Here is a 22,159-nt window from a genome sequence, read left to right on the forward strand (position 1 = left end):
AACCAAACTTCGGCTTTCTAACTACGATAGCTTTATGGGTTTGGGGGAGTTTGAGCAGACGCTTTTTCTGTTGAGGGGTTTTTAACTATTCGTTCAAAGTGAATTGTATTAAAACTGGTACAAAACATACAGGTATTATGCATACAAATAAAATTACTGAAACACAAAATATTATTGAATACCTAAGTGATAAGAAACCGATATTTTACATAACAATTCTTCAAGTATTTTTAAGAAGGGTTTGCAAAGCCGTCCTCATTGAGCTACAGGGTGTGAACAGATTTATTTTAATTGTTACCTTTTCAATTTAATTTTTCGACAAAATCACGCGCTTAATACAATACTTTCTCAATCAACACAGCCATTTCTTAACTTCAACTGTAATTTACGTAATGAACGATTTTACCGCACTAATCATTATTGACCGATTGGTAACTTGAGAAATTAGTTTTCTGTATCTTAATGGTCATTATTGACCTAGGTTAAAAATAGAGTCTCATCTCTAGTTCTACACCATTTCTAACTGTAATTCAGAAAGAGTCAAGTGTAATTCAGAATAGTAATTTGAAATTCAGAAAGAGTGATGAGTAATTTAGAATAGTTAATTGTAATTCAGAAATTGTTAATTGCAATTCAGAAAGTATATCAAGTGTAATTAAGTTAAATTTTTAACCTAAATTGTGTTATTTTTTTCATAACATTCATTGTATTATAAAGTATATTAATTTTGTAAAAAAAGTGTAAATAAAGTGCCTTGGAGTTTCAGCTTTGGCAATTTTATCCACAGGTAATGTATTTTATGGAATTACCTTTGAATTTTCTGAATTTCATTTGATGGTTTCTGAATTTAAATTGATTTTTTCCGAATTACACTTGATGGTTTCTGAGTTGCAGTACATTATTCTGAATTACGCTTGACCTTCCCTGAATCTCACTTGGCCTTTTCTAAACTACATTTAGAAATGGTGTAGTCTGGCACAAACACAACAAAAAAGGAAATATTATTCACCTAGGTAAATAATAATGTCAATGTCTATTAAGACATATGACATATGAAATACCTACCTATACTTGACTTAACAGAGACAGATAAGGTTGTCTCATCATGTTTTTGTTTTGCTGTTATCCTAAATTTTTAAATTTTCAATAAAAGGACTATAAAAAATATGGTTAATAGTGGAAAAAACGCTATATTATCCACAGTTCAGACAGCTTTTATTGAACTTATCTCTTAAAAATCCCTCATCGCTTCACTCCTCGGGATTTAAACTTGACATACTGTCAATAAATTTTCTATCTAAACCTTGGTCAATAATATGCTATTATCTTTTTATTATATTGGAAAAATTCCATGTACGTATGGTAGATCCAAAAACATTGTGAACAAATTATATGTATAGATGAGTTTCTTTACCGATCGACTTTGGTATTCAGCTACATTTTCAGGATTCTACTGCTTCGTAATAAATCAGTTTATGATGGTCCACCCTGTATTATAAAAAATGGTTTGTCGTTATCAAATATTTACTGTGACTGATTTTCCGACACTCAAATTGTCTAGAATTCTCAAGCACCCCTTTAAGTCCTATAACAATCGATCGATAAAATTCAAATAAGTACATCAAAGGAAGGAATGAGCAATTTTTTTCTAAGTTATACAAAGCATTTTTGGTACCTGTCAAATAAATCCGCACAACAAATAAGCATTTTGATGGATTGTTTGTGATGAATTCAATTCGGGTTTGAATTAAGTGGAATAGGGGTGTTAATTTAAATACACATTGATTTTGACTAGAAACTCGACCCTGAAAATGTTTTGTTCGAATACACAGTCTTGAGGCTTTTACAGATATAAAAATATTGATTTAGCAAATGTAAAAGGTTTCTTTTCGTTAATATCTATTGATATGTTACTACCAAATGGAGGATATCATTAAACCAACCATTTTTAGAACTTTTGGCTAAATATCTTTTTCTATGTTTAGCCTCTAACTGACTATAGTTTCCATTTATCTACAAATAGTGTATTATTTCCTGTACTGTTTAATGCATATAATCGTGATATCAAATTGACCAATATCGTGTCCAAGCAAATTATGCTATTCTTCCTTACTTTTTAAGCAAATAGAACACAATAGGAATCGACCTAGACCTCTTCAATATTTAATAAAAATTACCCAAGAGCTTACTAAGAGGCGTTTAAAAATATTTGTGAAGGCCAGACTGGATGATTGAAAGTTTATTTACCAATACAATTAATAAAAGACATTCAAAAAACTAGAGTTACACAAAACTACTTTGCGTGCTCCACCCTCACAAGGCTAAGAAGCTTAATTAACTTGTTGATTAAACAATAAAAAATAAATAAATAAAATAGAGCAATTTGGTAAGCAGTTAACGAAGTTTAATTAAAGACATGCACTAGATCTTGTTATCCAAACAATTTATAATAAAGATAGTAATCTTAATTCATGCCCAATAATGGTAATAATTAAGTTCTGGCCAATTGAAACTCGCCCAAATTTTTCGATTAAATTTTAGTTAAAATATTTTAAAAACAAAACAAGAACAAATTTTGGGGTGTCGATTAATCTAGAAAATATTCCGGTTTGTCACTTTGGAAAAGAAAATATTTCTTTAGCTAGTGTATACAGGATGATTACATTAAAAAAATCATTTCTTCCGAAAATACAGGCAAACCTTATTTAGAGTGTTTTTAAACACATGAACATGGCCTTTCACATGGTTTTTAAAAATAAGTTTTGACTGTATAATAACCTCACGTGGAATTAAGTAATACACAGTTTTATTAATAAGAATTATTATTTTTTTAATTGTCTAGAATTTGCAAGAAATACAATTTAACACAGTTTTCGAAACGAGAGGTGTTTTTGAGATTTAGGTCAGTTATTTTGACAGTGGTCACGTGACCGTCTAGCTAATCAGTATTCTAAAACCACGTGACAACTGTAACTAACGTCAAAACTGTCAGACTGTGGTCAGTTGCAAAAATTAGGGTTTGGAAAAGTTTTCTTGCAGTATTCGATGTAAAACGTGTCTCTAAAACTTATGACAGTAAATTTGACAGTGGTCACGCAACTGTCTACCTAAATTATCCTCTAAAAACCACGTGATATCTGTCATTAATGTCAAAACTATCAAAATTTGTCTATAATTTGCAAGAATTACAATTTAACAGAATTTTCTTACAGTTTTCGAAACAAGACGTGTTTTTAACATTTATATCAGTTATTTTGACAGTGGTTACTTGACCGTCTAGCTAATCAATATTCTAAAACCACGTGACAACTGTCAATAACGTCAAAACTGTCAAACTGTCCTCAAAAGTTGCAAAAATCAGGATTTAAAAAAGTTTTCTTGCAGTATTCGAGATAAAACACGTGTTTCTGAAATTTATGACCGTTATTTTAACATGCTCACATGACTGTCTAATTAAATAGTGTTCTAGAACCACGTGACAACTTTTACTGACATGTCAAAACTGAAACTGTCAAAATTTGTCTAGAATTTGCAAGAATTGCAGTTTAACACAATTTTCTTAAAGTATTCGAGATAAAACGGGTTTCTGAGATTTTGACAGTGGCCACATGACTGTCTAACTAAATTATTTTTTAAAACCACGTGATAAATGTTACTATTGCCAAAACTTGTGTGTGAAAATTTGTGTTTTTAAAATATGGTTTATACAGTAAACTGGCATTGTTTTTTGGTGTAGAATCAATGATTAAAAATTGTTGTTTCTTTTTTGATCTACCGTTATCTAGTGTTTTGTTTTTTCTAATTCTAACTATTGTCCTAAAGGAAGCCTAACTATTAACCTAAAGGAAGGAAAATAGATATTCAAGGTTTTTTCCCCCATATAGAATTAAAAACCAATAGATTCTACTCCATCATGCCAAGTCCGGGTTTTTTGAGCAAGGATTTTCCCTCTTTGTAGAATACATATAACAAACCATTACTTTAAATAGTTAAATCTTGCAACCTGGATTAGGCTATATACCAATTTGTAGAATTACAGCCAGCGGACATGTGACATATCATGGATTTTAGCCCCTGAAGTTGAGTAGTTCATATACTCGAAACATGGTGGGCAACATTTAGCTGCGAAATAAAGCTTTTGTGGAGATTGACTTTGTTTTTTGCTTATACCTACACTACAACTCCTCTGTGTGAAGGCTTTTTTTTCATTTTATAGGAACACAAAAGAAAAATTAGTATAATTTGAGCAAATTTGGCCTAGTAACATCGTTATTTAGCCTGTAATATCCAAAAATTATTTCTGTTTGATAAAAACCAAAAATTAAATGCAGTTTTTCGTACAACGTATATTTCAATCTTTAACAACATATCCAAAATTTTTCGTCAGACTTTCAAAACATAGAAAAACTATAATACTGGTTGGCACTATCCGCATTGCTGAAGGAGTAAAACCTTTGTAGAACGCTGTAGGCCCGAGGGAATGCGTATACCTAAAAGGGTATAACATTACTGATATAACTATGGAAAACAGGATATCATTATAAAGACTGGCAACATCAGTTGCTTTAACCAAAAAAATAATGATTTTAACTGTATTTTCTGTAAATATTGATTCTCTGCTACCTACCTAATACAAGCAAACACGTTTTTAAACTCTCCAGGTTTTGAATTCATCATCCTTGTTTTTATCACGTCGATTGGTTGTGTTATAATTGTGGCGATAACTCCCTAAAAAGGACGGTTGTTTGAGGAATGTAGGATTAAATGGAAAGATCTTAGGATTTACAATATTTTAAGTTAAAGGAATTTTGAGGTAAAAGGTAGATCCACAAAAAAAAAAGAAAATTTTAGCAATAACATTTATTCCTTGTCTGAATAAGCCACTGATAAAATTATTGCAAATGCAAAATACAATAATTTAAAAGACGAACTCAAAATTATTCAGTTCCAAGCTGATTGAATTGCATATATAAAAAAAATATGATTTGCAGTCATAGTTATAGTATAGTATTTTAGGTCGGTAGCGTATCAATATAACAATTTAGCAATTAAACATATAAATAAATCTCTCAATTTCATTTTCAGTTTTACTGCAATCGAATCCTACAAACAAAATAACAGATTTTGAAAAAAAATAATAGTACGGTTTTTACAAAAAATCACAACTAAAAGTAATAGTTTCAATCAATAAATCTATACTGTTTCTAGTTTTTTCAGCCCCACTTAAACCTAATGGAATTGATCCCTTTAATTTGTTTTTCCTTAATTATTTCGGATTGAGTAGCTGTTTAACGATATCTTGAGCCTTTCAATTCCACGTTAGTTTTAGTACATCCAATCCAATTCAAATTAAGGAACGTTCAATATAACAATATGTCACAGCAACAAAAAACATGACAATAGAATGTAAATAAATGCTAATAGTCTAATAATTAAGAAAATGCAGAAAATTTGGTTAAATTAGGTACTAAAATTCTAAATTAGTATTGCCAGTGTTTTAATATCCACCAACATAACATGACCTACTAAATCGTAGCAAAAATCAAACCTACAAATTAAAAAAAACACAACGATACGCTACTGACCTGAATAGCCATAAAGAAGTGAAACTTAAAAGCACCACGTGATCCCTAAACTATCTAGCTGTATTGGAATGAATATCAACTGATATCACATCTAGCACCTTCGGCTATGCATCAACAGACGCGAAGCAACATAAATAAATAAACATTAGTCATTTCTACATGGAAAACACCACCCAACAACAATTATTATCCTAAAAGATTACACTTTAAGAGGTACAGTAGAGACTTCTTGAGGCAGGAAGCCAAAATTCAGTCTCATTTGCTCCAAAAATACAAAAGTCAGAATGGTTTGAGGAGCAAGTCGAACAAAGGCAGGCACGTAGCCCTTAAAGAAGCCCATCGGGCCCATTTTCGCTGTGTGGATGATTACGGCACCCAGTGAAGAAAATTCTCCGGGTTTGGCATTCATCATTCGTGTTTTTAGCACATCCAAGGGTTGTGTTAAGGAAGTAGCGATGGCACCCTGTCGAAAATTGATAGATATTACTTTTCTTATACACTGTTGCAAAGAAACCAATAAATAATAATAAAACCATTTAAACATCAGAAACTATTCACATCAGGTTCCAATTTTTCTCTATCCAATTTTTACGGGTTGAAGCGCCCTTTTTAATGGGGGTTTGCTCGTTCAAACCTTAAATATCTGTCAAAGCATATCCTCAGAATGAATTGTCGTGTTACCAATTTTTTCTATTAATCACTATGGCGTAAGAATTATGCGTGGTGTCTCATTTGAAATAGAACACTCTGTATAGAAGCAAATATACTTACTGCACTTAAACTAGATAGGAAATGTGTGGTGAGATTATCAGTAAAATATCCAGACTTAAGTAGCAAGATCTTGATTTGATCGTAAAACGACAGTTGACCTATCGTCATAAATACGGCCCTGGAAGTGGCAGTAGAGGCTCCACTAAACAGTCTACGAATTCCTTCTTCTTGGTATACTCGAATTACACCATCTAAAGCGTGTTTGTAACTGAAAAATATCGTTTTTGCACACTTTTATCACACTACACTTTATTAAAATCGACTTACTTTCGTCTTTTCTCTTTGGGCAGTTTAATGTCATTTTGCATACGGACGTTGACCAGATCACCTGGTGTTCCAACAAAACCTCCACAGGCACCTAAAATAATATAAGTTGAATATTTGATACTAAATTATTAGTTTTAATTTAAATGGGAAACAAAACTTTTAGAGCATTTAGTTCCGACAAGTCGAGGTCCACTTACAGAAAATTAATAAAAAAATTAAGAAGAGGAAAAAGATGAAATAACTACTAAAACCATAACTTCTCTTTTTAATGTTAGAATTAACTTATTTTAAAAAAGGAAATACAAGGCAAAGAAGAACGGGGAGGTTGGTGCGAAAAAAGAGTGTCTTAGTGGAAAGCAGAATTTGGGATGAAAAGCCAAAGAAACTGCGGAATTAGCTGATATGCGATGAAAGTTTCAACAAACATGTTTATGAATAGAATTTTGAGACAGGTTGTTGGACCTTACAAATGCCAATAAAAACATTGCTTGATGTGAGAGACAAAATTGAGGCAATTTTGCCAGAAGCTTATCTGAATTCATCCATTGGATTAGTTACATAATTTTCTTATTGACCTATTGGACCATACTTAGTGATTTCTATGAATGAGTGTTTAATCTGTTTGTTCTAATTTTTAGATATTTGAATATTGACCACGTATACATCGCATACAACTCGATCCAATTCTTTGATCGGATTAAAATAACCTTGATTCAATCTTGTCTATATCGTATGGTATTGGTATTGAATTTGTTATGCAATCCGATCGAGGAATCCACTTTCTTTTAAATTAAGTTAGAGTTAGAGAATCTAAAGAAAGAACTTGTGGGTACTTTATTCATACTGCATAGTCTTGTATTGTTATAATTTTTTGTTTCAAATATTATCTAAAAATGTGTACACATCGCTACACAACACATTCCACTTGAAAAAGAAGATTGGACTGAATTACTCTATCGGATTGATCAAGCTTAGCAGACTAAGATGGCTAGGACACGTAGAGAGAATGTACGAAACGGAGTCTCCATAACTGATTCTCTACCAAACATCAGCTGGTACTCGGAAGAGGGGCAGACCAAGAAGGCGATATCAGGACCAGGTGAAAGATCTAAGAATGCTAGGAGTTAGGAATTCGATAGCCAGGGCGCAATAACAGAGACAAGAATGGAGGAAAATCCTTTAGCAGGCTAGGACCCTACTAGGATTGGGATGCCAGAGATGATGATGATGATGTTCAAGATATTTGTTTATATTTATAATGAAGTGATAAATTTGTTGTATCCGCCTTGGCTCACACATAAGTCTCATCCAAAATACACGACTCCTTGAGGAACCGAGTAACTGCTCTGGATGAGAGGTTGTCCAGGTTTCTTGGGCGGACATCCGCCCGTCCAAATATGGATGACCTGGAGTTGGCCAGGGCCGGACAGCGGCACACTAGGTGCGCAGCCGACTGGTCATCTTTCATACACCAACGGCATTCGGCGTCTTCCGCCAGGCTTATCTGGTGCATGTGAGCCCTTAGCTGACAGTAACCGGTGTACAGCGACGTCACTGTCCTCAGGTGTGGTCTGCTGAGTTACAGGAGATTGTGGGTCCTGTTCTTAGAGGGTTCTCTAATGAACTGGAGTGAGCCAACCCTGTAGTTCTGAGCCATAGGTCGGAGTGTTCCTGATTACACTACTCCGTGATACTTTTCTTGGCTTCACCGTGCGCCATACCGAGAGCCAGTTCGTCCCCCCGGCCCGGCCCAGCCCCGGCTCTAGTCCCTTTTGAGGACTTTGAGCCGTCCGTAAACCAGCAGATATCTGTTCGGAGTAGGTCATCAGCCCGTTCTGCCCAGTCCACTCTCGATGATACAAAGGTCCTGTAGCAGAAATCGGTAGCCGCCGTGCCCGGAAGGACATCGGAGCTCCATGTATGTGGACAGGACAGGGACAATATGGAAGAGCCGGTAGGAGGACATCCTTGCCTCTCTCTTCAGCAAGAGCTGAAGGGGGGGTAAGTTAAGGAGACTCTCTAACGCGAACGTGGGCGTTGTCTTGAACGCCCCCGTGATTTCGTAAGGTGACATTTGGTTTTTCTATGGCCGGTTTTAGTTTTACCACACCTATATAATTGTTATACTGGTATAATTTACAATACTTACCAGCGCCCGCAGCTAGCGCCACCTTCGAAACAAACGAATCAGGATTGTAACGTTGCTTAGCAACTTCGTAGATAGCGAAACGCGTCGTCGAGTATGTCAACTGTCTTAAAAGTGAAGCTGAGAGACCATTGTAGAGAGCAAAAAATCCTGTTTAATTGAAATAAATTAATTGATAGTTTATACAGGGTGTACAATTTACCTTGAGTTTTAATCACATTACGGGCCATTTGTACTAGAGTGAGTTTGACTTCCTGCTGTGTTTGCAAGTGTACTTTGAGTAGATCGAGGGGATGTGTGCAGCAGGCGGCAAAAGCCGAAGATAATCCGCCGAAGTACCACCGAGCCAGTCTTTTTTCCTTTTGGATAGACATGATTTGAGGTGTATTTCTGTGTACAGCCTGAAAATTACAATTGAAACTAAATATGAAAAGAAAAGTATTTAAAACTATTACTTTTACTGTCTCTAACAAGGTACAAAATTTAGAATGAAATTGTAATATTTTTTCCAGTTCGTTACGTACATGCAAATCACTTTATTTAGATTATCCGCACGCGTTTTTGACTAAAGGTAATCAATTTTAAACGTGTTATTTTTAGAAAATCTAACTTATAAATGGTACATACTGCACTTTAATTACGACACCCATTCACTTGGCAAAAATCAGGATATTCAACTAATCGACAATGTCCTTCAAACTTTCAAACGTATATCAAATAACTTTCATATGTCGAGTATTTACTACATATGTGAATAATAATTATCACCAAACTGTTTTCTTTAGAATTACACATAAGTATAGATAAAATATCTCGGTTGTTAATTTTTAATAACCGTAGATGCTATTCGTCTTTGTTGTGTTATAAAGTTCGGCAAGGTTAAAAAGCTTCCAGTAATTTTCGTTAGCAACGATTTGCAGTTGTGTTCCTGCACGTGACATAGATAACGTGTTTTACTTATAAAATAAATTATAGAACCCGTAAAACAATTTTACTGTCACAAAAGAAAACTTATGTTGTCCAAACTGTTGAACATCAGAATACTGACAAATACTGGCATTTTTGGACCTATTTCTGGCCTTTGTGATTGCAATTAATGCTGAATTAATCTCATTTTGTGTCAATACCATACACATTTTTATTATCAAATAGACTTTCTTTAGAAGTATGTAAGTAAAAAAATTTTAACTTCATATTTTATTTTACGCAAATATTCAATGACGTCCTGCTGCACTGATAAAACTGATGCAATCGACATAATCATTATATCACATCTATTATATCTACAGGGTGATTAATAAAGAATATGTGAAATCTGAACACGGAAGATCATTGAGTAAAAAGAACAAATATCAAGAGGTAACGACACTACAGCTTCTTCTATGTTTCTATAGAGACGGGCGACGGAAGTCGCCATATTGGTCAAACACCAATTTTTGTTGGTGGTTCAATTGGTCGATGTAACCTAAAAACCCGAAAGTAAGGTGCTATGGTGCAAGTGCATAGGCGGCTCGTGATTTGTGTCATATGTTTAATAGAAAATCAATTAAAACGTCCCCACAGCCACGGCACTGATCTGAGAGCGGTAACCATCAATTTACGGCCGCCATATGCAACAACCACTTTTGTCACCTGTTTCCATTACACAAGTAAATCATTTCATCAATTTCTTCTAAAGTTAGAAATATTACCAAGTCATAAAATTACAAAATATACTTGTTATAGGTCATTTTAAAGGAAAAAAATCATTAGTGATCTTGAAATGAAGTAAAAATAAAATATGGCTCGAATTTAAAAAAGTACAAGTTTAGTTCAAAACTCAAAAAATAATGAATTTATAAAAGTAATATTAATATAATCGTAATCTACGTAAAAAAGTGTCTTGATAATGTAAAAGCTATTTTCACCAAACTCTCATAATAACGAAGTTACACGGACTTGTCCAAAATGTCGTATATCTGTGTCGTTTCTATACATTACTAAAATGTGTGTATGTGAAATATTTAATTTTAGTAATGCTACTTATTCTGTGTATTAACCACTATTTTCATCGTCAACTTTCAACTTGTTTGAAAAATTTATACAGTTAAAGGTGGTTCAGACTATGATTTTTTTGTATCTCTACTGTAACAGTCTGAACCACCCTTAATACCTTTTGCTTTAAAGTATTCTGTGTAAAACCCCCTAAGTTTTGGTAAGTAAGTCTTTTTGAAGTGTAACATTTTTGACATCTGTCAAAATAAAAAATGACTTTACAGAAGTTTTAAAAATGTTTTGAAGTTTTGCACGCAAAAGCAAAATGATTAAAGTCCGGATTAAACAGCACTAAAGTCGTGAAAAAAAGCGCTGAAAAAACAAAATAATTTTCTTCAAAAAAGCATAAAAATCCGTAAAAACACACAAAATTCTTTCAGAGATTGAGACATTGTTTGAAGATTTTAAATTGCTTTAGAAGCATACGGAAGATTTAAGGCTGTTTTGAAAACTTTCAAAAGTTTTTCGAACTACTTGAGAGCATTTGGAAGGTGTTTGGACTGTTTAAACAGCATATTGAAGGTTCTGGAATGCTTTAGAAGCATTTGGAATCTTACACGGTTCACAGAATTTTTTGGAAGCTTCTAAACTGCTTTAATATTTTCTGGGAGCTTCTAGACTAGTTGAAAAGCGTTTGGAATCTTTTAGACTGTTCTAAATGATTTTGAAAGCTTCTAGACTGTTTTGAAAGACTTCCGACTGGTTTAGAAGGAAGCATTTTGGAGTTTCTGTAGTGTTTTGAAATCTTTTTAGACTACTTTAGGAGCATTGATGGTACTGGACTTCTTTTAAGACATGTGAATTTGAACTTTTGGAAGCTTTTAAACTGCTTTAGAAGCATACGGAAGCTTTTAGATTGCCTTGAAATTTTTTGAGAGCTTCTAGACTAGTTGAAGATTATTTGGAATCTTTTAGACTGTTCTAAATGCTTTTAGAAGCTTTTAGAATGTTTTGAAATTTTTTGAGAGCTTCTACATTGTTTTGGAAGGCTTTAGACATATTTTGGAGTTTCTGTAGTGTTTTAAAACATTTTTAGACTACTTTAAGAGGATTTAGAAGCATACGGAAGCTTTTAGACTGCCTTGAAATTTTTTGAGAGCTTCTAGACTAGTTGAAGATTATTTGGAATCTTTTAGACTGTTCTAAATGCTTTTAGAAGCTTTTAGACTGTTTTGAAATTTTTTGAGAGCTTCTAGACTGTTTTGGACTGTTTTTAGACTACTTTAAGAGGATTTGGAAGGTGTTTGGGCAGTTTAAAGAGCCTTGAAGGTTCTGGACTGCCTTTAAGACATTTGAAACCTTCTAGACGGTTTTAGAAACTTTTGGAAGCTGTTAAACTGCTTTAGAAGCATACGGAAGCTTTTGAGAGTTTCTAGAAAAATTGAAAAGCATTTAAAAGCTTTTAGACTGTTCTAAAAGCTTTTAGATGCTTCTAGGCTGCTTTGTAAGTTTTGCAAGACATTTTAAAGGTTTTATAGTGTTTTGGAATGTTTTACATTTTTTTAGACCTCTTTTTAGTCCTCCGTATTTGGAAATTATTTGGTCAGTTTAAATTTGTAAATTGATACTAATACATTTTGCAACATGTTTTGTCGTTCAGACGCCTTATGATAAATAAGTTAAAATAAAATAAAAGCCCCATTTTTTCGTCCCATTACCGAAGTTCCCTAGTATGTCCAGTTTCCTGGACAGGACTTTTTTTAATACTCGTTTGTTAAGAATATCATTATTTTCTGCTTCCTTTCAAAGAAAGGGCAATTTAGTCGTTAGAGACTTGAAACTTTGATGGTGTTGGGCGTTGTTAGCCCTGAATTGGAGGCATTTAAAGAATGCAGTGTATGCCATGCCCTCTGGCGACGAATGTCCAAGTTATTGACGTGATTGAGCGACGATGCCAAGCTTGCACTGAAATTATTGATAGTGTCATAAAGTTTTCGCAGAACAACAAAAAACTCAAAGCAAATATGCACACTATTAAAAATGTGCTTAGTTATCGACTTTTAAAGCAAAAACTGATTTATTTTTATTCATTACAATGAGAGAAAACCCTAGAAAAAGTAACTTCAAACGAATCAAGCAATTTCGTGGTGATGGCGATACACCGAGCAAACTGGCAACACGGCAGGGATCTTCCCAAAAAAAAAACAGCGTAAATGCAATTGTCAAACTTTTTAGGTTAGATATTACATAGATAAACAAAAACGTGTTTTCAAGTTCAAATATGAGTATTTTCGTGTGACTTACCTGAAAAAGCAGTAATTCCCTTCGTTTGGCACTGGACTTGGTCAGGTAATAAATGCTAAAATCCTATTTAGTCATGAATCACGGGGCGAAACGTCCGTCATTGTTTATTATACTGATTTAATGTAACTTTTGATAAGCCTATTCATAACAACATAACCCAGTCAGCGGCCAAGTTTCGATATTAATTACTTCAAGGTTGCGACATATGGGATTTTAGGATTTCAAATTTATCTTCGGAAATGTATTGGTAATTGAGTTTTGAAACGATTTACCTTGGCTGCGCGAAGTTCTTTGGGGTCTTTTATTGATTTTTCTTTACGCCAAACTGGAACTAATGGAACGGAACGTTAATTTGAACTGATATGCAGGCTCTATTGTTTAAAAAATTAAGTAATGGCGCATTGTCAGCTCATTTAATTAATTATTTGGTGGTCATTAATGACTGTGACTTTGACCGATGTGCCCTGACGTTTTATGAATGCCAAATTGTGGTTGGTTGTGTTTTGATTTGTCTTAACCTATGCTTTTTTTATTTTTTTGAATTTACCTTACACTTTAACTCATAATGTCCTATCCCTTATCTCTAGTAGTAGATTGCTGAGGTATTTTAGTGTAGGTATACACTTGAAATAATTTGAGGTATTTCCGATGTATTGCAAAGCATTTTGAAAGTACTATTTCAATTATTTATTTAAGGTAGTTATTACCAGAGCCGGGCAAGCTACTGAAATAAAGTAGCTACCTACAGCTACAAGCTACATTATTATTCTATTATTCAAGCTACAATTTGGACAGCTACTTTCAGAAAAAATAGTTAAGGTACAAAGTAACTAAAGCTACCAGTTGGTTTAATCTAGTTACTTTTTAAGTTAGTTGTTACAAATTATAGTATAATACAGGGGGACCCAGGGGTGTGTAATTGGTCCATAACTATTTTGCTAGTCATTCTATCAACTTTACCAACCACTGGGTCACCCTGTATGTATAACCAAATTTCTAATCAACTTAATAGTTGTGAGATATGTATCTTTTAGAATACTTATGTTTTATTTATCTTATTTTGTAAAAGCCTATACTATTTGAAATATAAAAAAAACCTTAAACAATCTTTGTAGCTAAATCTACAGCTACAGCTACTTACTTGAAAAAGTAACTAGAATACCAAAAGAAAAAGAAACTAAAGAAACTACCCAAATTGTAGCTAAGTTAGTAGCTTAACTACTTAGTAGCTAGCTACTGCCTGGCTCTGGTTATTACTAACACCTAGTGGTAATTAGGAGGTAGAAGAACTAAAAATTGAGTTAAAATACAATACTTACACTAAACTAAACGAAGACTGAAACAGTACAAAACAACCATATAAACAAAAGTTATAGGACATTTATTTTATCTAAATTTATGCCTTAAATAGATTTATGAACTTCTTGGAGCACTCCAAAGGAATGCACATGACAAATCAAACTGATAATAACTAGACATCTTTTGTAATTTTCATCTACCAAATAACAATTCGACAAATAAAATTTGCAATGAAATGGAAATACAACTTTTTCAACCATTAATATATGGAGTACAGTTTATTGGCCAAATAGTTATTAACTACTTTATGAGGCGATGGAAATACTGACCCTAGTGAGTTTTTTTGAAACTTACAGGAAATGAAATATCTAAACCTTCTAAAGATGGCTTTTACAACAATCTGCAAATGTGTCAAAAACATGAAATTCTATTTTGCAAAAATGCAAAGTGAATGAAACTTAGAACAAAGAATATGCTATTTTGGTCCATTTTTGCGTCAAACTAGTTTTTATGGCAAAACCCATTAAGGTAGTGGTTTATTTCAAGAAAATTTGAACCATAATGTCTCTAAATTAGGTAAAGTTTTTGGGACCTAGAAAAAATTAAATATTTTACCTTTCTAAAATTGACTTTTACAACATTAAGATTTCTCAAATACCTGAAAATCTTCTTTAAAAAAATGTGTACTTCTTTAATTTTTTTAGTAACAAATAAGATGTCATTTTGATTCATTTTTGCTTAAAACTATTCTCAGTTTTATGGCAAAGGTAATGATTTATTTCTTTCATGTAATCTTGAAGCATAATCATATTATATAAATAAATAATAAACATAAAATATAACCTACAATTTCAGCTCAGTCTTCGACGGTTGACGTTTTGTTAAAATTGATATTAGGACACCATGCATTCCATCTTACTTAACCCACTGTAAACAGAAGAGAGATGGGCACATCCTTTCCTACATCACAGATATAGGGTGCACCAAATAAGTATGTTTTTCACTAACCTGTTTTTGGCAGCATTAAAAAACATGACAGTTGGTCAAATTATGGTTTTGCCAAATTTCCTCATTGTGACGTCGAAAACGCTCTGCTTGCTCCATGGTGTTTGAAAACTAATGCGGCCTTTATGACAATCTACGTCACACTTCCAAAAGAAATTATTTTAAGTAAAATGCAGCTTGATTTGTATGTTTATATACTATGTTTGCGCAAACAATGATTATTCTATCTTCATGTGTTATAAAATCATATAGACATGAATAATTGTTTAGGTTTAGTTATTTTTAGATTTAGTAATCTTTTACGTTAAACCCTTTACATTTTTTATTGTTTTTATTTTCTAGGTGAAGGGAATTAACAACTTACCTCTTGTCCAAAAATGATATCTCTGGCAGATCCAAGCATCTCAAACCCGGTGCTATCGTCGTTAAAAGTAAAACCCGAAGACAAAATAATATTTGTCAGAGAAAATGCATTGGCCGACTCCAACTTCATTATCACCCACCTTATAAAGCAATTGCTATTCCAACAATGCCGAATATGCTTCTTGATGATGCACAACAATTTCGAGCACTACCAAACTGTTGGCAAGAAGCTAGGTTACGATTTGCAGCAAGTTGTGGATAAAGGTGATGTAAAAGTCATTGATCCCCTTGAGGAATTAGTTGAAAGTATTGGAAGAGATGAAGAGGTAAGTGTTTCCTCTAACTTTAATTGAAGAATGTATGTGGACGGTGGTGTTGCAAATTTTAGGACTCCAATTTGAATACCGATATTGCAAACTGCATTTACAATAATATTAAAAGGGAAATTGTCGCATTTCTCTCCACTCCCAATCAGCCGGTATATTTATTAATCGATGATCTAAGCCACTTTCTAGACTTAGGAGTTGATATATCTGCTGTAGTACGTTTTATAAATAACTGTATTAATTTAACTGGAGATAACAACGTTTTTGCTGTTATAAATTCCCATGTAAGTTCCCAAAACGATTTGGTAGTGGCTAATAGTCTTCAGTATGTATGCGATTTGTTTGTAAGTGTGACGCCATTAAAAACTGGCAGAAGTACTGATATAACCGGAGTGATGACTGTGCAAAGAGGAGATAATGAGCAGAGGTACCATTTTAGGGCGTTTGATAGAGGTGTAAAGACTTTTAGGCCAGGGGAATCCATTTATCATTTATATAAATGACTTTTAAGTTATTTGTGCTGCTTGATTTGGCTTTTAATAAACCTTTTACAACACTCAACTTACCTGTTTATTAAACCTCACAGATCCTGAAACTTAACTGTAAATCATTTGTTTTTGTTTGTTGAGAAAGTGGAATTTTGCACTTTTTGCCTTGATAGAAACCCAATTTTTACAGAAAATTGAGCATATTATCAGGAGAGCAGAAACGTCGAGGAGGTAGAAAACTAAATTGACCTCCGGCTACTTCTGTGGCCTTGATAGAAAACCCAATTTTTACAGAAAATTGAGCATATTATCAGGAGAGCAGAAACGTCGAGGAGGTAGAAAACTAAATTGACCTCCGGCTACTTCTGTGTCCTTAATAGAAAACTCAATTTTTACAGAAAATCAAGCATATCAGGAGAGCAGAAACGCCGAGGAGGTAAATTTTAGTTGCTCCAAATACTTGGCGCATTTGCCAATGGTCAAGAAAACTAAAATGACCTCCTGCTACTTCTGTGGCCTTGATAGAAACCCAATTTTTACAGAAAATTGAGCATATTATCAGGAGAGCAGAAACGTCGAGGAGGTAGAAAACTAAATTGACCTCCGGCTACTTCTGTGGCCTTGATAGAAACCCAATTTTTACAGAAAATTGAGCATATTATCAGGAGAGCAGAAACGTCGAGGAGGTAGAAAACTAAATTGACCTCCGGCTACGTCTGTGTCCTTGATAGAAAACCCAATTTTTACAGAAAATTGAGCATATTATCAGGAGAGCAGAAACGTCGAGGAGGTAGAAAACTAAATTGACCTCCGGCTACTTCTGTGTCCTTGATAGAAAACCCAATTTTTACAGAAAATCGAGCATATTATCAGGAGAGCAGAAACGCGGAGGAGATAAAATTTAGTTTGCTCCCAATACTTGGCGCATTGTCAATTGTCAAGAAAACTACACTTAAACTGTAAGGAAAAAAAAAACAAAGTATTGGACTAAAATACTTTTATTCTGCTTTGTTATTATTAAGGTAAAATGTATGCAATGTTCTGACTAGAATTAGCCTATTTTAGAATTACTTTTATCATAATAACTTAAAAACAATTTTTATGAAGAAAACAAATACTTATTTAATAATTTATTTAAAAAAGACGTCTAAAAAACATCCGGTGTAAAGTCTAAATATATACAAAATAAGAAAGTGGCAGGGCATACAAAGCGCTTGAAAAAGTAACTTATATTCGAAATAAAGTCAGTTATTATCTATCTCACTGAGACCGTAAATGATTATAATACTTACTGACTTCACTTCGAAAGCTATTAAAAAACATTTGGCAACAACATTAAATTGACATTGAAAAGGTCCTTTGACTTTTTTTTTGTAATGGCGTTTTCAAGTGCCTCGCATACGATTTAAAACGCCAATCACACGAGTTACTGAAGAATACAGTGTATAAAAAATAACGAGGAGGTTTTTCTATTGCGCTGTAAAATTTATTAGAAAATTACTGAATATACGGCCACAAAACTTCTTTTAAAATGAAAATGGTCAAAAAAATGTCGTTGTTCATGAACGTGCATTTTTATAATTGCGGTTTAAATAAAAATTTATCAGTTACAGAGTTACATTAATATTAGGAGGACCGGAAAGTAATGTCGTTTTTTTACGCTAAATTCAGACACTTACACTTCCAGTCAGTCTTTATTTTTAATCAATGATGTATATCCCATGGTTTTCAATAACTTTTTGCCATCTAGTGAGTAAATTTTCAGTTCCTGATTGATAAAAATTAACTGGTTTTTTGGATATCATCCAAATGTGTCCATGTTTTGCCACTTAAAAAATGGTGCAGCTGGTGGAAATCCGATGGTGCAGCACCTCCCACCCCAGTTCATTAATTTTTTTAAAGGTTTGCCTTGCACATTGCAGTTTTGCGTTGTCGTGTTGGAGAATGATGCCGTTTCAACCACTGCCCACTTTTCAGTCAAAGATTGATTAACTCGCTGTAGAAGTTTGCATTAACAGTTTGTCCAGATTGCGGCAATTCAAAACGAACAATATGGCAAAACATTTGCTCATTTGGATGATAACCAAAATGCCATCTCTAGATATTTTGCCGAAAAACCAGTTCATTTCTCTCAATCAGGGATTGAAAATTTACTCACTTGATGGCACTGACATGTTAATGACAAAGATGCGAAATATACCACACAAAATCGTACTCCCAAGTTGCTGCTGTGTAAACTGCCCATTTACCTACCATCTAACGTAACGTTTTTTATTACATGTGTCAATATGCTACATTTGTCTGCGTTTGAAAAATCTAGAATAGTACAGTCCAAAGTGTGATTAAAAAATGGTATCAACAGCATACAATTGAACTATCTAGGGGTACTGGTTTAGGAAATAGAAGAACAAACGAACAAAACCAAAAACGTTTTTCAGTTTTACGGGACAATACGTTTGAGACAGCCGTATCTGCAGTAAACATGGCTAATTTTCCTGCTTCATCTAGAACTGCCCAAAGACGAATAAGTCATATTTTCTGATTAAAAGGGGTTTCAGTCAACCTGTAATGGAAGAATTTGAGTTTACAGGACTTCAAATACCAGGTTTGAAGAAAAAATTTAATGGGCAATTATTCGTAAATGAGTGGGTCTGAATTAGCTTTTATGGTCTAGGATTGTGTTAGAATATTGATGGAGCTTTGAGCAGCAAAAAAACATTACCATCCTGTAAAATATAATGAATTAATTCTTTCTGCTAATGCTATCTTTGGAGAATATTTTTCAAGAATATAATTGTCCAGTCCATACTTCTAGAATAGTAAATTATTGGCTGCAAGACAACAATGGGTGCTCAAGAAGCCTGGATCTAAATCTAATGGAAAATGTTTGGAGAACAATTTTGAAATAAAATAATGCAAATAATGATTAAAGCACCAAATAATGCTGAAGAATTGTGACGAAAAATAGAAACCACCTGCAATGAAATAACCTTAAAATATAGAAGAACCCTAATTAAGTCAATGCCAAATCTACTACAGTCTAGCTTCTAATGGAGCAGCTATCGAGTACTGATAATTATTGGTTGAATGACAGTTAGTTAATAAATTGTTTATAATTTTTGCCATTGCTTGTTATTTTAATGAGAAAAATCGACATTATCCCTAAACCAATGAGTATGACAAGGTTTTTTTTTTGATGATGAATTTTGATGAAGTTAGGTTATTGTCAATAATTGGGGTACGATTTTATCTAGGAAATTTTTTGAAGACTTTTGCTTGTGTAAGTCAGGCTTTTTTACTCACTCATTCCACTTAATGTTGAAAAAGTAAACTTGGAACACTTGTATTGTTCTTCTTATGTAATTTTGTACTAAATTATTTAAAAAACATCAAAATATGAAAAAAACACATGAACAACGACATCCAGTCTCCCGTTACCATCTGAATCAGCATTTTTCCAAGAATATCCTTTTAGAAATAGAAGCTTTAACTCTACAAGTCTGTCACAAATACATTAAATTAATATAACAATCACAGTTCATGTTATGGGTTACAGTTTGGCTTATTCTTAGAGTGTCTTTGTGAAAAATACTAATCCAGGAAATTAGAGTACAACATTCAAACTGGTGCAGATTAAGTGATCTTTCAAAGTAACCAATAACGACATTTAAATTTTTGATAGCACCCGTAGTTTTAGAGCATACGAATTGTAGGCTTTAAATAACAATTAAATTACTGATTGTTTCTGCCTGATAAAAGAACGTGAGTCTATGATACACTATAGTTTATACGTTATAAATTAATAAATACACTATAAATACAATGATGGTTCCGGCCGGGCTATGCTGTCAAAGCGTTTGTTATAACAAAAGAAACTTTGATAGAATGGCCTGGTTGGAATTTAAATTTACAATAGAAATACTGACAAAATTGTCATGAAAAGAAAGACAGTCATTGGCGCTTTTTCTAATCCTACTATCCTTTTTTTGGAGGGGAAGAAACGAAGTTTTATTGCAATTCAGTAAAGTAGCGTAAGATTTTAGTTGGAAATACTAGAAATGAACAAATTAAAATAATTCACTGAAATACTTTGGCAATACCGATTGTTGTATTGTCAGCGGTAGGCCAGCAAATATAAATTAAAAACACGCGAGAAAACTTTAACTGAAAAAATCAACATTTATAATGGCAGCTTGTTTCGATTACTCTAATAACACTATAAACAGTAAAGCAAGAGGACAGTTTCCTAAAGAAATTTGATTTTTTTCGCTTCTGTGGGCGAATTACGTATAAGAAAATAAGTTGACCCAAGGAAAGAATACTGATTTGATTTAGTGCGTGTTATGACTCACTGACCCCTCCTAGAACACGTTTTGCCTCGTCTCTAGCAAGTTTTTTCTACTCTTGGAGCGCGTACTTTACGCTTTCTGTGGTTATTTCTACCTGTGGAAAATTAATATTGGTTAATAATATAAATCAACACAAATACATGGAGTTAGTGTAAAGTTGTTCACGGATAATATGTTATAAATACCATATCGACCGAAGTGAAAATCTTAAAAACAGTATCATTTCAAGCAAGTTTATGCTTATAAATTTTAAAACTTGCAATATTTTATTAAGAAGTTTAGTGGAATACGAATATTCTGACATCTTCTGCTCACTATATCATTTTTGACCAACGATTTTAGGACACCCTGTTTAATAATATGTAGTGTAAAATAATCTGCAGCATTGAAAATTCTTTGCTTCCTACAGGAAAATCAGATGATCTGGGTGGACAGTTACCAATTAACAGAAGCGGTTTCCTAGTTTCTTCAAAATCTCATATTTAGTTGTCATCATCAATTTACAACAGGATTGATGCTGCCATTGATAAAAATGGTAAAAAATCAAAACATTGTGACATGATGACAGCGTTTGACGATATGTTTTTATGACAAAAACTTAACCTAAAATAACTTTCTCTGTTAAATGACAGAGTCTTGCTGATATAAACTAACTTTATCTACTGTTCTTCCAATGGAAAAAACAAAATTTATACAAAACACTTGCAGTTACGATAAACATGCAACAAAATTTACGAATTACGTAAGGAAATAGATTATTTACAAATAAGCAGTCAATAGAGCATCAAAAAAGTTATAGGCTGTCAACTGGAGCCTGACCATGAAAAAAGTACCACCCTGTAGAATTTTTGAACACTTTAGACTACCAAAATTTGTAACTCATTAAAGATGATTAAAAATGGTGAAGTTTTGTTTTTTGTTTATCAATCCCAATCCTCTGACCGGTTTCGCCGTATTACGGCTCATCAGAGAGGCTATAGGGCTTGATAACCAAAGAACAAAACCTTCATTCCAGTATAGTCAACTGGATGCCAGAAATGATAGTTGTTGTGCAACATCTGGTGACATCCTCACCATTTTTAACCAATCAGATCGGTGTTTACCGAATGATGCGGCATTAATGGGACTGTTCCTAGATTTGGGAACGCCATCTGTACTTTCTAACTTGTTTTTGTTAAGCCAGACACATTTTAAAGTTCGGCTATAGAGCATTTTGAAAACCTATTTTTGTTTTTTCCTACAGAAAGATGAAGCAATTGCCCAGGCAAGTTGTTTTATGTCA

General features: G+C 33.3%; 3 protein-coding genes across 8 annotated transcripts in view; 1 reads left to right on the top strand and 2 right to left on the bottom strand.

The window, feature by feature from the left end:
• Window positions 1-4,321: 4,321 nt before the first annotated feature.
• Dic1 (Dicarboxylate carrier 1) lies at window positions 4,322-13,462 on the bottom strand. 6 transcript variants are annotated; one of them, XM_081984173.1, is made up of 7 exons: window positions 13,048-13,313; window positions 8,972-9,170; window positions 8,773-8,919; window positions 6,624-6,714; window positions 6,357-6,564; window positions 4,628-4,728; window positions 4,322-4,490 (listed from the first exon to the last, which is right to left on the bottom strand). In XM_081984173.1, exons 2-7 carry the CDS (start codon window positions 9,141-9,143, stop codon window positions 4,352-4,354), a joined length of 858 nt encoding a protein of 285 aa, XP_081840299.1. In that variant the 5' UTR covers window positions 9,144-9,170; window positions 13,048-13,313; the 3' UTR covers window positions 4,322-4,351. The 6 variants fall into 6 exon arrangements, with proteins under 6 accessions (XP_081840299.1, XP_081840281.1, XP_081840254.1 ...); XM_081984155.1 differs by lacking the exons at window positions 4,322-4,490; window positions 4,628-4,728; window positions 13,048-13,313 and adding exons at window positions 4,846-6,048; window positions 13,320-13,462; XM_081984128.1 differs by lacking the exons at window positions 4,322-4,490; window positions 4,628-4,728 and adding an exon at window positions 4,846-6,048 and having other exon boundaries at window positions 13,048-13,312.
• On the top strand, window positions 12,933-16,601 carry LOC145732113 (elongator complex protein 6-like). The gene is made up of 3 exons (XM_081984185.1): window positions 12,933-13,092; window positions 15,694-16,040; window positions 16,103-16,601. Exons 2-3 carry the CDS (start codon window positions 15,729-15,731, stop codon window positions 16,541-16,543), a joined length of 753 nt encoding a protein of 250 aa, XP_081840311.1. The 5' UTR covers window positions 12,933-13,092; window positions 15,694-15,728; the 3' UTR covers window positions 16,544-16,601.
• A 909-nt stretch (window positions 16,602-17,510) lies between these two features.
• Window positions 17,511-22,159, bottom strand: part of Gprk1 (G protein-coupled receptor kinase 1) — a 73,777-nt gene continuing 69,128 nt past the window's right edge. The window contains 1 exon segment of the mRNA XM_081984197.1: window positions 17,511-20,971. The gene's annotated coding sequence lies outside the window, so the exon portion shown is untranslated.

Source organism: Ips typographus, linkage group LG1, assembly GCF_016097725.1.
Source record: "Ips typographus isolate SLU linkage group LG1, UJ_Ityp_2.0, whole genome shotgun sequence".
Classification (NCBI taxonomy): domain Eukaryota; kingdom Metazoa; phylum Arthropoda; class Insecta; order Coleoptera; family Curculionidae; genus Ips; species Ips typographus.